Raw genomic sequence first — 14,882 nt, forward strand, 5'->3', positions numbered from 1 at the left:
TGCCTGAAGAGAGTATTGGCTATCACCAACCCCCTCCTGGCACAAATGTCCACTAAAGCACTGCCATTCTCACCCATCTTCGCAGGCACACCCCACTCATCAACTACTCCACCCACCTTCACATTCCCTACTTTTCCATTAATATCTCCAATCAAAAACACTCTCTCATTCCTTTCAAACTTTACCAGTAAACTGCCCATTCACACTATGGTGAAACAAATGATACAGGAGATAACGTGTAAGGTTAAGTTCATAGTGGAATGAAGAAGATGACAGTGGGAAAAGGTGACAGACGTTGCTGGCCAATGGCTTTGTTTACTGGGAGAGGATACTGATTACAAGTATAGCTTTTGTCTCTACGGTACATCATAATGTCCAGTAAACTCACTAGGGTTGGAGCAGGTGAAAATTCTATCTTCTGTTTGGCAAGACCAGTTTTGCTTGTGTGTGAGTTGGTAGTGCTGAGGTACAGCATATAACTGTACTGAGTTGAGAGAAGGTCCATGTAGAGAACCAGTACAGGGTTGTGTATGCCAGTAGATGTCAGGCGGCTAAGGAAGATGACATCAACTTGTAAGTCTTCTTCTAACTCCTCATCTCCTGTGTTTCTGTTGAAAAGAATAAAAAGTAAAAAACTATCAACATATTTCATTCATTGGTGACAACTCACGACGACAACTCTCCATGCTACACGATTTCTGGCAGCATTAGCAGGTTGTATTCTAAGTGTCTTTGGTAAATTCGTAACACATATTCCCTAACAGTCTACTCTGCATATTACACCTCGCTATCCCCTTGTAAGCTATGGAGGCAAACTAAGTTTAAATAAAAACAATGAAAACAATATACAGCACAAGAAGGTTTAATATGCAGAATATACTCAAATCTCTATGGAAGAAGTATTATAAAGTGCCTTATGGCACTGTAAAACAAGCCTCTTTAACCAATAATCCCTGAATTATTTTGAAGGACCTAATCCAAAGTCTAAAGTTCTACTTCCAGCTCCTCCATCCTCCACACTTATATATCTTGTCAATATCTTTCACTCCTATTTATATTTGATATCTTGTATTCAATGGCAGATTTTCTTCTATTTTGTTCTTATTACTCTACAGATTCTCTCTCTCTCCAGCAAGACGAACAAGTGCAAAAGTTTCAATTACCTCACAAGTTTCACCCGCTCCAAGTTGCCCCCATCACCCCCTAGCCCTTCCTCCCCTATTCTCATCATCCTCTCTCCATCCATCTCATCCCCACTTCCCTATGTCCCCATTCTCCATTCCCCTATCCTCCACCCCTCTGTCCCCCTACCCTTCCTCATCCCCATCCTCTCTCCCCAGCCTTCCCTCACTCTTCCCAATATGCCCCTCCTTCTTTCGTTTGCTCCTCCCCTCCCCATCGTATATTTCCCCATTCCTTAACCTATCCCGTTCCTCGTCCCTTATCCGTACCCTCCCCTCCCCTCACACCCTCCACTTTCCATAAACACAGCTGTCATCTCTCCCTTCACTCCTTTTCTGTTTTGGTGTCAATACTCTCTCTCTCTCTCTCTCTCTCTCTCTCTCTCTTGAAGTCCCCAACAAAAGCTTCCATAGTGCAGCCCAAAGTCATACCCTCCTCTCTTACTAGTCATTCTTCAAGGATATTACTATTTCTATCCACCTATCTATCCATACATTCATCCACCCGTTTAGTTTTTCTTTCATCTATCGATCAATACACCCTATTATCTATCTATCTAAATATGGTTTAATTTATAAAGGCTTCGACATGCTTGCATGCATTGGCCTTGGTCACTGATGGCTCTCCACGCTGCTCAGTCTCTGGCAGCCTCTCTATTCAGTACCTTATTCCTGAAGTCGCATTCCATGACCTTGTCCCAAGTGTTCTTTGGTCTGCCTCTCTCAACCCTGACCCTGACATTCACACTTCTCACTTTCTACACCCAACTGTCATCCTCCATCCTCTCTGTATGCCCAAACCACCTCAATATGCACAACCAGATCAGAGCAGAAATACACTCCCATATTTCCTCACCATAACCTTCTGTCATAAACCTAGCCCCTCCCCTAGGCCTCGAATTCAAGGACGTACTACATATCCATCTAATCATCGTCATTTCTGTATGTTTGAGCCTACAAATATCCTCCTCCTTTAGTGCCCAGGTCTTGCTGCCACACAATAATACACTCCTAACACATGCTGCATACAAGGATCCCTTTGGACAGAGGAAGAGCCCTCTCAGTGTCAAAAGAGGCAACAGCTCCCTGAACTTCCTCCAACCACTCCATATCCAGCCCCACCTCCAGCACACTGCATGTCCCCTATATAACATCATCATCCACACACTCAAGACACTCACCAACAAGATCAATCCTTTTGTGCCTAGCAATCTCTGCATGCTGTCTCCAAAATACTGCAGACACGAAATCAGCAATATTCCACAGTCTACCTCTAATGCCACTACATCTCTTGTGCACCCACCTGTCACAAACAATGCATCAGGCATCATATTGTTTTCTCCAAGGAGAAGATGGAGATAATCGAGAACATGGAGCATGGCTGGACCATCACATGGCTAATGGAGCATTAAGACACGCCCCTGATCATGTTGCAGGATTTGCAGAACAAGCACTCTATCAAGATGTTCTTCCTGGGTCAACATGGTATGACTGTGCGATGGTGCAAATGCAAGATGATGGCCAAGCCATGCTTTGGTGAACTTAACCATACCTGCCTGAGGTGGTTTTGACAACAGTGTGGCAGTGCCACGATTGTGCGTCGTATCGAGCTGAAGGCTGCAGCCACCAAGTATGCTGGGTAACCGGGAATCACGGATTTCAAGGCGTCTGAAGGTTGGCCGACTCTGTTCAAACTTCAATATACCAACAAAACAACCTATGGTGAAGTGCTGGATACTGACATGGAAAGAACTTATGAGTTTTGCACCAAGCTTAAAAACATGACTAAGAAGGGTAATGTCTCAATCAGGTTTAAAATGCTGATGAAACTGGTCTTCTTCAGGACGAAGCTGACTTATACCTTGGCTGACGAGAAGAAGTTGATACCCTGTCGTTAGGCAAGCAAACAGTGCATCTCTGTTTTGTGTTGAGCCAATGCAACAGGCTTTCATCGTCTGAAACCTGTTGTAGTGGAGCATGCCAAACGGCCACACTGTCTCCAGGGTTTAATGGCTCGTTTCCCAGTGATTTATTTCCACTTGCTGAAGGCCTGGTTTACAGCCAAGATCTTCAAAGATTGGTTCTACAATCATGCTGTGAAGGAGATTATCCGTTATCATGAGAGTCTTGGCCTTGCCCGCAACTAAGTGAAGGCTCTGTTGTTTCTCATCAACATTCCTGCTTATCCTTCTAAGATAGAGTTGGTTGGACATGAAGGTAGTATTAGGGTCATGTTCTTGCTCCCTAATTCAACCTCAATTATGCATACCATGGACCACGGTATTATCACGGCAACAAAGCGGCTGCACTGGAAGAGGTGATGGTTGTGCTCAAGGACGAGGAGGAAGCAGCCCAATGGGTGGACAGTAGGGTGGAGAGGACCTTGGCCAACCTCACGCGGTATACCCTCAAGTCAGCAATCTACATATGGGTGCAGGCTTGGAGAGAACTCTCTTCACTCACACTTGAGCATGGCTGGAACAAGCTCTTCAAGGGTGAAGAGGCTACATAAAATATGACCATTACTCTCAGATGAATAAAATTGTCTAGAATAAGATGCAATAAGAATGCAAGATGATGAGAGCAAACCCTTTCAATACGATGGTGCATTATGTAGTTCATTCTTGGAACCATCAGGTAATTTTATTCATCCAAGTATATAGTGTGGCTCTTGTATAATGCTCCTCGTCCACCTCCGGCGAACGATTCCAGTCACCATTATCAATATTTACCCTGCATCAAACATCCATTCTCTACTCCCATGGCCACAACCATGCCCACATCAGCAACCTGAGCCATCCCCATAAGATATGCTTAGGTATGTTTTAACTCGAGCACTATTTATGGACCATCCTATGTATACTTTTCAAAGTGTAGGGGTTACATACAGCCTTCATGAACCACTCAGCTACCAGAAATCCCTCCAAAAGTTTAATAAAATCATCTGGAAAGTAGCACAAGTATAAAAAAAACACGTCAGCTAATTGAAGGTTCCTATGATTCACTCAGCTGAAGATAATCGCCTGTCATATGACAGAAAATAGATCAACACTCAGGCTCCTATGACTCACAAAAAAAAAAAAAAAATCGTCTGTTGCAAGATGGAATAAAATGGGAGGAAGGAAGGAATAATAAAGAATTAGCACCAAGCCATTACATGGCTATATGGCACTGTAAGGGCAGAGGGAAAACAGAAACCGGAATAGACACGGAAATAATACAAAGAAGAGAGGTAGGACAGATGACAGTAAAGAGAGAAAGACTGGAGGCAAAAAGGCCCCTTTTAGTCGCCTCTTACCACAAGCTGAGATACTGGGGAAGTACTCTTTTCTCCCCACCCCCCAGGGGGAAAATGGGAGTAGATGCCACGATGAGAGAATTAATTTGCTAATCTGAGTAGTCCAGCTCCTCCCCTCTTTCTCAGGACAACTCTAGGATTCCATTCCAGCTACAGCCAAACGATTTTATTCATTAAGTAGGTCACAGAAGTCTGAATGTCAAACTACAGAAAGTTTGTAAATACGGAAGCTGTCTTTCCTGAACCTCGACAGCAAGGAAACAAGAAAACTTTCTTGGCGATATCGAGCGAGATTGGATATTACGAAACGGGACACATAAAATGAGTATACAGTAGAAGTAGTTTTAAAAGTGTGGGAGAAAATGGAAACAACAACAAAGAGGCCTCACTGACACTAAGCAAAACACAAGCGCGCGCGAGCACACACACACACACACACACACACACACACACACACACACACACACACACAAAGTCACTACTTGATTAAATCACTCCAATGATAGACCGAGACGTCTATCTATCTATTGCCAGACGCCATAATCCCATAAGGGGTGGCCATTTGACTTTGAGTTAGTTGTTTTACGGGGAGGGGCACTAACCCTCCACCAACCCACTTGCTGACACATAGGGAGCATGTATGGTTTGGTTATATGGTTACCACCCAGCGTTGTAAATGGTTTCTTGGCTTACAGGAAACCATCAGGCTTGTCACTCAATGTAAAGCCACCTGTAAAGGAAAGAAAAGCAATACGAAGTGACAGGAAAGATGGGAGAAATAGGAAGAGAGGAGGGCAGGCACAGAAAAAGAAAGATAAGGCTAAGGAAGGAGTAGGCGGCACTACATCAAGTGAGTGGATGATGGTCGCCACCACCTACCACAAAGACTGAGACGTGCCATACAAAAATGGCAATAACAGTAGTTTTTATGAGTGGCAGGAAATGGAAGTACATGAATGGAAAAAGACCTCAGCAACTTGTATTCAAAATGAATCAGTAGGTAAATCGCCTTAAGTGTGGGGAAAAAATGAAAGTACATACTGTACATGGCAAAAACTCAGTAACGTCTTTCAAAAAAGCTACAGTAGTAAATAAATAATATTACTCCCAATTATGTATTTCTCATTCCACTCCTGTCACGGCCAGACGATGTTACTAACTTTACAATATATTTTTTTGGATTGGGAGGCCGAGCGACAGCCTTCTTTAACCTACAGGGGTATCTCCGGTGTTGAATAAAATCGTGTGTACAAATCCCAGAGAAAAAAAAAAAATCGTTATTATTGGTGTTAAACAAGACTATCTAACGAATACATAATATATATAGAAATTAAAAAAAATGACTCACAGAAGTAAGGGCGGTCTACCCATTCAACAGGGAGGTAAGGGAAATACACACACACACACACACACACACACACACACACACACACACACACACACACACACACACACACACCAATGGCAATATCCTCTCGGTAAACTTGGGAGCAAAACTCTCTCTCTCTCTCTCTCTCTCTCTCTCTCTCTCTCTCTCTAAGGAAAACCACAACACAAACATCAATGACAATATCCTCTCGACGAACTAGTGGCGCAGACTCTCTCTCTCTCTCATGTGGAAAAACTATAACACAAACACCAACGAAAATGTCCTCTCGACGAACTAGGGGCGCAGACTCACTCACTCACTCTCTCCACACACACACACACACACACACACACACACACACACACACACACACACACTCTGTGGTACAGTGGTAGAGTGTGCGTTTCGTACACGGGTGGGCCAGGGTTCGCGCGCCGCCAGGGTAATAAACTTTGGGAGTGTTCACCCGGCCACGTACTGCATTGGCGGACACAAGAGGTGCTGTAGTTGAACCATTGTCGCTTACTGTAAACTATGCTTGTACCCAGTCGGCTTGCGCGGGCCGATTACACTTGGTTCACAGACTACACACACATTCAAAGCCACTCCAACACTACAATTACACTTACAAGCACTTCTCACCCTACATACAATCTCTACCAGACAGCCTAAGCCACTTGGTAGAGATATATTGGCTGTATCGTCCCGACCAGGGTTGCCAGGTGCGCGCGTTTCGCGCCATATTGGGCGACTTTGGAAGATGATTTGCGCTTAAATTTGAACGGCTGCGCGTTGCGCTTTTTTGGGCGCTTTTTGAAATGACTGAGAGAGTACTGGGCGATTCTGTGTTATGGAGACGATGTTCATTAAAATAAGAAAAAAAGTAAGAAGACACAACGTATGCCTGATGTACTAATACTCGTATGACTCAGTGCTCCTTGCCCTGCCTCTCCCCAAACGCATTGTGAAGCCCCAGCCAATTAGCATCTCTACCTGACCTGCCTTTCCATGACCCCAAGTGTGTGTGTGTGTGTGTGTGTGTGTGTGTGTGTGTGTGTGTGTGTGTGTGTGTGTGTGTGTGTGTGTGTGTGTGTGTGTGTGTGTGTGTGTGTGTGTGTGTGTGTTAGCCTTTTGTTTTAATCCTGAATCCTCAAGACTCAAGGCTACGCCTTTCTAGTGAGTGTAATGTCCATCACCTATGTGTTGTAAAAATTAGCACCAGAGTCATAATGACTACCCTGTTCCTCCCCTACATCTACCTCTTTGTCTGAACGCCTCACACCTTTTACCAAGCCTGCCCATCCAACCCTGATCCCATAATTACTGACGACGCAAAGCTCTCCCTCTACCCCTCCATACCTTCTGTATTATCCTTCTCTCTCTCTCTCTCTCTCTCTCTCTCTCATCCAGATTAAAGTCCACTGTCTCCACTCATCCTGTTATCCCCCTACCCCTCCCCGGAGAGCAATTACCACCTCCTTGTAAATGTTTCACAGGCGCAGCCGTCTGACCCTCTCTCACTTGACCCCACTCCTCTGGTCTGACATTTCGACCGCCATCTACTACAACTACTACTACAACACACACACACACACACACACACTACGGGTTAATAAAAGAGAAGAATGACAATAACTGGCTCTCACCACTCCCAAGACTGATGGAGGAGAGGTGTGTGTGTGTGTGTGTGTGTGTGTGTGTGTGTGTGTGTGTGTGTGTGTGTGTGTCATTTGCTGTCTGCGCTTTTTGGGCGCGTTTTCGGGATGGATTGGGCGCCAACAGCACCCACCGACCTGGCAACACTGGTCCCGACTCCGGTCGGGATAGGCCGGTCCTGCAGTGGATACTCAAACGGCTGATGATGATGATGACGATGATATATACATACGGTGTAGTGAGTAAAGGGCACCACCTGATACTGCTGTAATAATTCGTGTACAGCTGCTTGTTTCCATCACTGATCTGATTTGGTATCTGAACAAAAGATTGGCTTTGTTCACGAAGAAGTGTCTTAGATATAAGATTAATCTTTTCAGCCCATTCCGTTGGCTGCCTATTGGTGGAAATGGAACACGTGGCTGTTTTATGTCTACGAGGAAGGTTAGTGTATGTGGAATAAGGCCTGTTAGTTCTTGAAAGACTGCCACCTTGCCACGTTTGTCATGTCTTGAACGTCGTCATGCCTTTGGGATGATGGAGGTTGGCATGGCGCAACGTGAGGTGGCCCGTAGAACGGGATGTCATCATTCAACGATTGTCAGGCTCATCCATAGGCATCATGAATGGGTTCAACTGACAACCAACAGCGTTCTGGAAGAGCACTTGTCGCAACAGAATGTCATGATCACCACATCCGGATGCAGCATCTCCGAGACAGATTTCGGTCGGCAGCATAAACAGCACGTGAGACTCTTGGTCAACATAATCATAGGATAAGTAGGTCCACCGTACGGCAACAACTACGGTCGTTAGGTCTAAACGCACATAGACTCATAAGGGGTTTGGATTTCTTACTCGCCTGTCGTCGGAACATTATACAGTGGTGTAGCTAACATGAACGCTGGACCAGAAGACAGTGGAAAGCTGTTCTCTTTCCCTGATGAATGTCGTTTGTGTGTGGATCACTGCGACGGATGTCTGCATGTTTGGAGGTGACGTAATGAACGTTATGTTGACTTATGTGTGAGACGGTATCGGTAGGGTGGACCCGGCATCATGGTATGGGTAGGCATTCCAGCTGACCACAGAACACCTCATCGAAAGCAACCTGATGGCTCGAAGATACGTCGACAATGTTCTCGGGCCCCAGGTGATCCCGTTTCTACGCGACCATCCAGGTGTAACAACGCTGCAATAAGATAACGTTTGTTCACATGCTGCACGTGTCACAACTGAGCTTCTGTAGGCTGAGAATCTCATCATACTGCCATGGCCTGCCTTCTCACCTGATTTAAACCCAAATGAACATGTGTGAGATTATCTTGAGAGGTGCCTACCGTCGCTTGACCCCAAACTACAAAACAGGCAACTGATCCAGGCAGTGCAAGAAGAGCGGGAGTGGCTTCCACATTGCACACTACGTGAACTGGCGCTCAGTATGGGGCGCAGGATTACATCTTGCATGGCTGTAAATGGTGACCACACCCCGTACTGTCTGACTGTGTGGAACTGCCTGTCTATGGGTCAAGTCACAGATGCACCGATGACTGTTCATGTAAAGAATTTTTTGCCCTTACATTCTGTCGTAAGCTTGCAGGAGATATTTGTGGACTCTGTGTGAACTGCATTTAAATATGTCGAACTTTACATAAAATAAGCCACAGGTAACGTACTGGTGCGTTTTCATCTAATCCTACGTTGCACCCTGAGAAGCATAGGAGCCCGGGGCTAGGCACGCTGGACCTGACACTAAAGATGAGAGTGACCAGCCTCACTCATCCCTTAGTGGTATTACGTGAGCAATAAACCCCAACCACTCCTTGGATATTAACCTACACAGGCTCAATCCGACTGGAGCGCCTTAATCACCCACTAAACCACCAGGCGCCATAATCTGGTTATATGGTTGCCACCCAGTGTAGTAAATTTTTTGCTGGTGTACAGGAAACCATTTGGCTTGTCACTAAGTGTAGGGTCGCCCACAGGCACAAGCAAGAGGAAAGAATTAAGTAAAGAAAGACAGAAGAGGGATTGTAAAGTCACCCATAGGCAGAAAGTAATGGAAAATGATGGAAAGACTGAAGAGGAAGGATGGAAAAGGAAAGGGCAGACACCCATAGCAGCACTATATCGAGTGAATGGATGGGGATATTTTACACACACACACACACACACACACACACACACACACACAAACACACACACACATTTTATATATATATATATATATATATATATATATATATATATATATATATATATATATATATATTGCACACACCATAGTCGATTTCCCTTCCCTCCTCCTTTCCCCCCTCTTCCCAAACTCAAACTACAAAACCCATACACATACCGGACAGGGGGTCTAAAGAAACTAAAGGAGACTATGATTCGAGGAAAAAAAAAAAAACAATGGGAACAATAAGGATACTAAAGTGATCCCACTACAGTACGTTCACCTTTGCTAGACTGAATTTTCGTCCTTCTGCAGCATATTTTCCGCAATTCAATGGAAGAAGGACAATACTAAAAAGAAATTAATACGGAAAAAATAGCAGTTAAACAGATACAACAGCACAGAGGGGGGATGGGAGTTTAGCAGTGTGCATTTTTTTTTTATTAATACAATACCCCCTAATGCGAGAGGTCAAAGAATACAAGGTCCCTTCTTTTCTCAAATGAGAGAGAGAGAGAGAGAGAGAGAGAGAGAGAATCTCTCGCTTGTTTATTTTTAATAAAACTTTCGTGGCTTGGTTGGTTTGGGTCAGATTAGATTAGATTAGAGTAGGTCAGGTTAGGAAGGAACGAATTAAGTGAGGAACGGAGAGAAAGGGCAGAACAAAAGAAGAAACGGATATAACAAAGCCAAAACGGACAAAAAACACTTCCTTCCCACACACTCTTTCAGTATGATTTTTTCCGTGGCGTAGTTAGGTTAGGTTAGGAAGAAACAAATAAAGCGAGAGCGGAGGAGAAGGGAAAAAACGGAAAGAAGAGAGCAAACCCTGATGGAACACTTCTACCTCTCCCACTTACTCTCCCAATATAGCTCCATCGTGGCGCGGATAGTTAAGGTTAGGATTGGTTACACGCAACGAAGAAAATGAAAAATAGGAAAGGAAAAACGAAAAAAACAGAGCAAACTCAGACAGAACACTTCCACTTCTCCCCCTTACTCTCTCAGTATAGCTCCTTCGTGGTGTGGGCGTCCGAGTGTGTGGTTGACTGTGGTGATGGTGTGGGCGGTGGGTGGGTTCTTAGCGCACTCTGCCCAATTCTCCCAGCTACAGCCCATGGAGGGAACCTTGCCCGTGCGCTTCACTGGAAAAAAAAAATATAATATATATATATATATATATATATATATATATATATATATATATATATATATATATATATATATATATATATATATATATATATATATATATATATATATATATATATATATATATATACTGTACAGTATATATCCAATTGATGTATAAGTCTTCAGTTTATCAATCTGTTAATTTACCTACCGACATTCCTCTCTATCTAGTCTCAATCTATCCATTTATATCCCGTAAGAATATTGGGATAATATTAATGAAAACTAGAGGGGCATTCTCAGAGCGCATACCTCCGCCAATGCCGGATTCATATCCGGATCCGCCCCCAAATTTAAAGAATTCTTTCTTGGCCCATGGCACACTCTTCTACATACTTTCGTTGAAATTTATTGAAATTTTTTTGAGGTACTGTGCGATAGGACCCGGATTCGGATCCGCCCAAAAATTAAAAAAAAAATCTTTCTTGACCCATGGCCTACCTTTCCACAAAATTTCATTGAAATTTACTGAGAACTTTTGGAGATACTGTGCGGCAAAATCCGGATCTGGATCCGCCCCCAGATGATAATCAATTTTTTCTTGGCCCACGGCCCACCCTTCCACAAAATTTCATTGAAATTCCTGAGAACTATTGGAGATATGGTGTGAACAAACAAACAAATAATTCTGGATCACAACAAAATCTAATCGATTGTTCATTGGGCCATACCCTACCCCTCAAAAAAAAAAAAAAAAAAAAAAAAAAAAAAAAGGAAATCCGTTCGTAAATTTTTCAGTAATGCTCCTGACAAACAGACAGACAAACAAACAAATAAACCAGCACGGTTAAAACATATACCTCAGGGCGGCAGGTAAATAATAAAAACACATCCGTTCATAAATTTCTCAGTAATCCTGCTGAGACAGACAAACAAATAAACCAACGCGATTAAAACATAAACCTCCGGGCGGAGGTTAATAATAATAATAATAATAATAATAATAATAATGATAATAATAATAATTCATTCATCATGTAATCCTGTGTTGCCTCATGCGAAGAGTAGGAGCCCGGGGCTAGGCAAGCTGATCCTGACACTTAAGATGAGAGCGACCAGCCTCACTCATCCCTGAGTGGCATTACGAGGGCAATAAACCCCAAACACCCCTTGGGTATAAACTTGCATAGGCTCAATCAGATTGGAAGACATTAATTACCCACTAAACCACCAGGCGCCGTAATTTCGTTACGTGGTTACCACTCAGCGTTGTAAATGGTTTCCTGGTGTGCAGGAAACCATTGGCTTCTCACTCGGTGTAGAGTCACCCGTAGGCGGATGGAAGAGGAAAGAATGAAGGAAAGAAAGACAAAGGAGGGAGTGTAAAGTTGCCTGCAAGCAAAAAGAACAGGAAAGAATGAAGGAAAGAAAAGGAAGGGCGAGAGGAAAGGGCAGACACCATTATACCAGCATTACATCGAGGGAGTGGATGGTGAGCGCCACCACCTTCCACCATAATAACAGTAATAATAATCTATATCATAACGATCCAATTTCTGAAAGTCTGTTGGTTTTTTGTTACCATAACAGCAAAAACGGCACAACACTGCGCAATTTTTGTCAGAGCAAGGTATCGCTATAATGCTCAACCTCAGAGAATAAAACAATTTCCAGTCCAATCGGGCTACCAGTTCTCGAGTTTTGACTCATTTCTAGCCTTTTGACACTGAGAGGAGACCGCTGAGGGCAACATTTAAGCGAGTAATAATAATAATAATAATAATAATAATAATAATAATAACACCAAAAATGCATTTTCAGACCAACCGAACGATAAAATGTAAAAACCAGAGCGAACAAAAGCCTGAGTGGGCAGGAAAATAAGATACGGTGCTCTATCTCTGTCTCTGTCCCTCTCTCTCCAATCTAAATCTTCAAACTTCCGTTTCTCATACACAATATTCCGCTCTCTCTCTCTCTCTCTCTCTCTCTCTCTCTCTCTATCTATCTCCTGAGAAAAGACAAGGATATGATATTGAATATTTAGTGACCATGTCTGCTTCCTATTGAGAGAGAGAGAGAGAGAGAGAGAGAGAGAGAGAGAGAGTGTGTGTGTGTGTGTGTAAAAGATAAAGATATGATTAATGATGTTGAGATGTTAAATAAAAAGTCTTAATATAGTATCTTCTCTTCCCTGTCTCTGTTCTCCTCCGTCTCCTCTCCCTCCTCTTTAATCTTTCTTCCTTTCCCTCTACCTCCCCTTTTCTCCTACCTTCCTTCTATACACTTCTTTCTTCTATTTCCTTCTCGCGTCTCTCTTCCCATCTTTCTTCTCCCTGCTGCCCTTCTTACACCCCTTTCTCTCATCTTCCTTTTCATTCCCTCCCTCCTCTTCCCTTCGTTTCTCATTTACTTTCCCTTTCCCCTCTTTTTCCTCCTACCTACTCCAGCCCCCTTCTCTTCCTTCCTTCCCTTCTCCCCTCTCTCCTCCTATCTCCCCTACCTTTCTTCTCTTTCTTCCTCTCTTTATCGTTTCTCCTCTTCCCTCGCCCCACCTTCCTTTTCTCTCTTCCCTCCCTCAATCCTCCTTCCCTCTCTTCCCTTCCTCCATCCTTCTCCTCCTCTCCCTTTCCTTCCCTCCCCACCCCTCTCCCCTCCTTCTCCTTCCACCTTTTCATCTCCTTTCTTCTCCCTTCCTCCAGCCATCGTCTCATCTTCTCTCTCCCCCTCTCCCCTCTTCCCCCCTTCTAGCTAGAACGGATGGTATCAATAACAAGGAGGAAATTAACCACTACCCCTCCCTCCTCCCTCCCTCCCTCACTCTCTCTCGCTCCTTCCGTCCTTCCCTCACTCCCTGTCTTTCTTACTCTCTTCGTCCCCCATTCCTCATCTTCTCTTTCCCTCTCTCTCCTCATCCAGGATGGCAAAATAATACACGTGTCTTCTTCCTCCTCCTCTTTCTCTACCTCCGCCTCTCCTCATCCAGGATGACGATACACGGGTCCTCCTCCTCTTTCTCCACCTCCACCTCCGCCTCTCTCTCTCTCTCTCTCTCTCTCTCTCTCTCTCTCTCTCTCTCTCTCCTCATCCAGGATGACAAAATAGCACACGCTTCCTCTTTCCCCTCCTCCTCCCCTTCCTCCTTCTCTCCCTCATTTCCACCTAACCATCTTCCTCCTCCTCCTCCTCACTGCTCTCTTTCTTGTGTCTCCTTCCTCAATTTCTGTTCTTCCTCTTTCTCTTCTTTTTATCTTGCTTCCAATTCTCCTCCCCCTCTTTCCCTTTTCGAAGACAAAGTACAAAGCAGGACACATGCGTCTTGGTTGACGTAATGTGTCTTGGGAGGAAAAATGTGTCCTGGTAGGAGATATGTGTCCTAGGAGGAGATATGTGTCCTGAGTGGAGAAATGTGTCCTGTGGAAAAACGTGTCCTGGGTGGAGGAATATGTCCTGGGTAGAGAATATGGCCTGGCTGAATAAAAGGGTCCTGGATTGAGAAATGTGTTCTGGGTGGAGAATGTATCCGACGTAAAGAAGATATCATGGGTGGAGAAATATATCTTGGGTGGGGAATGTGTCCTGGCGGCAAGTCACGCGCATCGGCAGGGCAACAGGTGTCTGAGAGAAGGGGGGGAATGGGAAGGGGGGGGGGTAGTTCTTTGTATCTACGTGCTGGAGGCGACTCAGTGGCTCAGTCGGTCTGGCACTAGCCTCACGTTCGGAGACGGAATTGGGTGGGTGTGTGGGTGGTAAAGGGAAGTGAACGTGGGTGGGACAGTGGAGTGGGTAGGTGGTATCAGGGAAGTGAGTAGGTGGGACAGAGGGATGGGTGGATGAGGCAGGGAAGAATGAGTGGGTGAGGTAGGAGGGTGGATAGGATGGGATGAGATACGCTGAGTGGGTGGGTGGGTGAAATATCAAGCTGAATGGGTGAGACAGAGGGATGGGAGGGTTGGACTGGGAGGAGTGGGTGGGTGGGTCATAGGAGTAGATGGGTGGGATGGGGTAGGATGGGAAGGGATGGGAGGGATATATATCTGAGTGGGTGGGATACAGGAGTTGCTA

General features: G+C 44.5%; 1 protein-coding gene across 1 annotated transcript in view; it reads right to left on the reverse strand.

Annotated features, from left to right (window-relative positions):
* LOC145403926 (uncharacterized) overlaps positions 1–14,882 on the reverse strand; it is a 407,720-nt gene that overhangs the window by 48,316 nt on the left and 344,522 nt on the right. The window contains exons 9-10 of the mRNA XM_080275528.1: positions 2,734–2,798; positions 389–608 (exon numbers count right to left, since the gene is read on the reverse strand). Of these exons, the coding sequence (XP_080131654.1) occupies positions 389–608; positions 2,734–2,798 (285 nt within the window). The remainder of the gene's footprint in view (positions 1–388; positions 609–2,733; positions 2,799–14,882) is intronic.

This window comes from Coenobita brevimanus, chromosome 62, assembly GCF_032717465.1.
Source record: "Coenobita brevimanus isolate Jiangsu-jjx chromosome 62, ASM3271746v2, whole genome shotgun sequence".
Classification (NCBI taxonomy): Eukaryota; Metazoa; Arthropoda; class Malacostraca; order Decapoda; family Coenobitidae; genus Coenobita; species Coenobita brevimanus.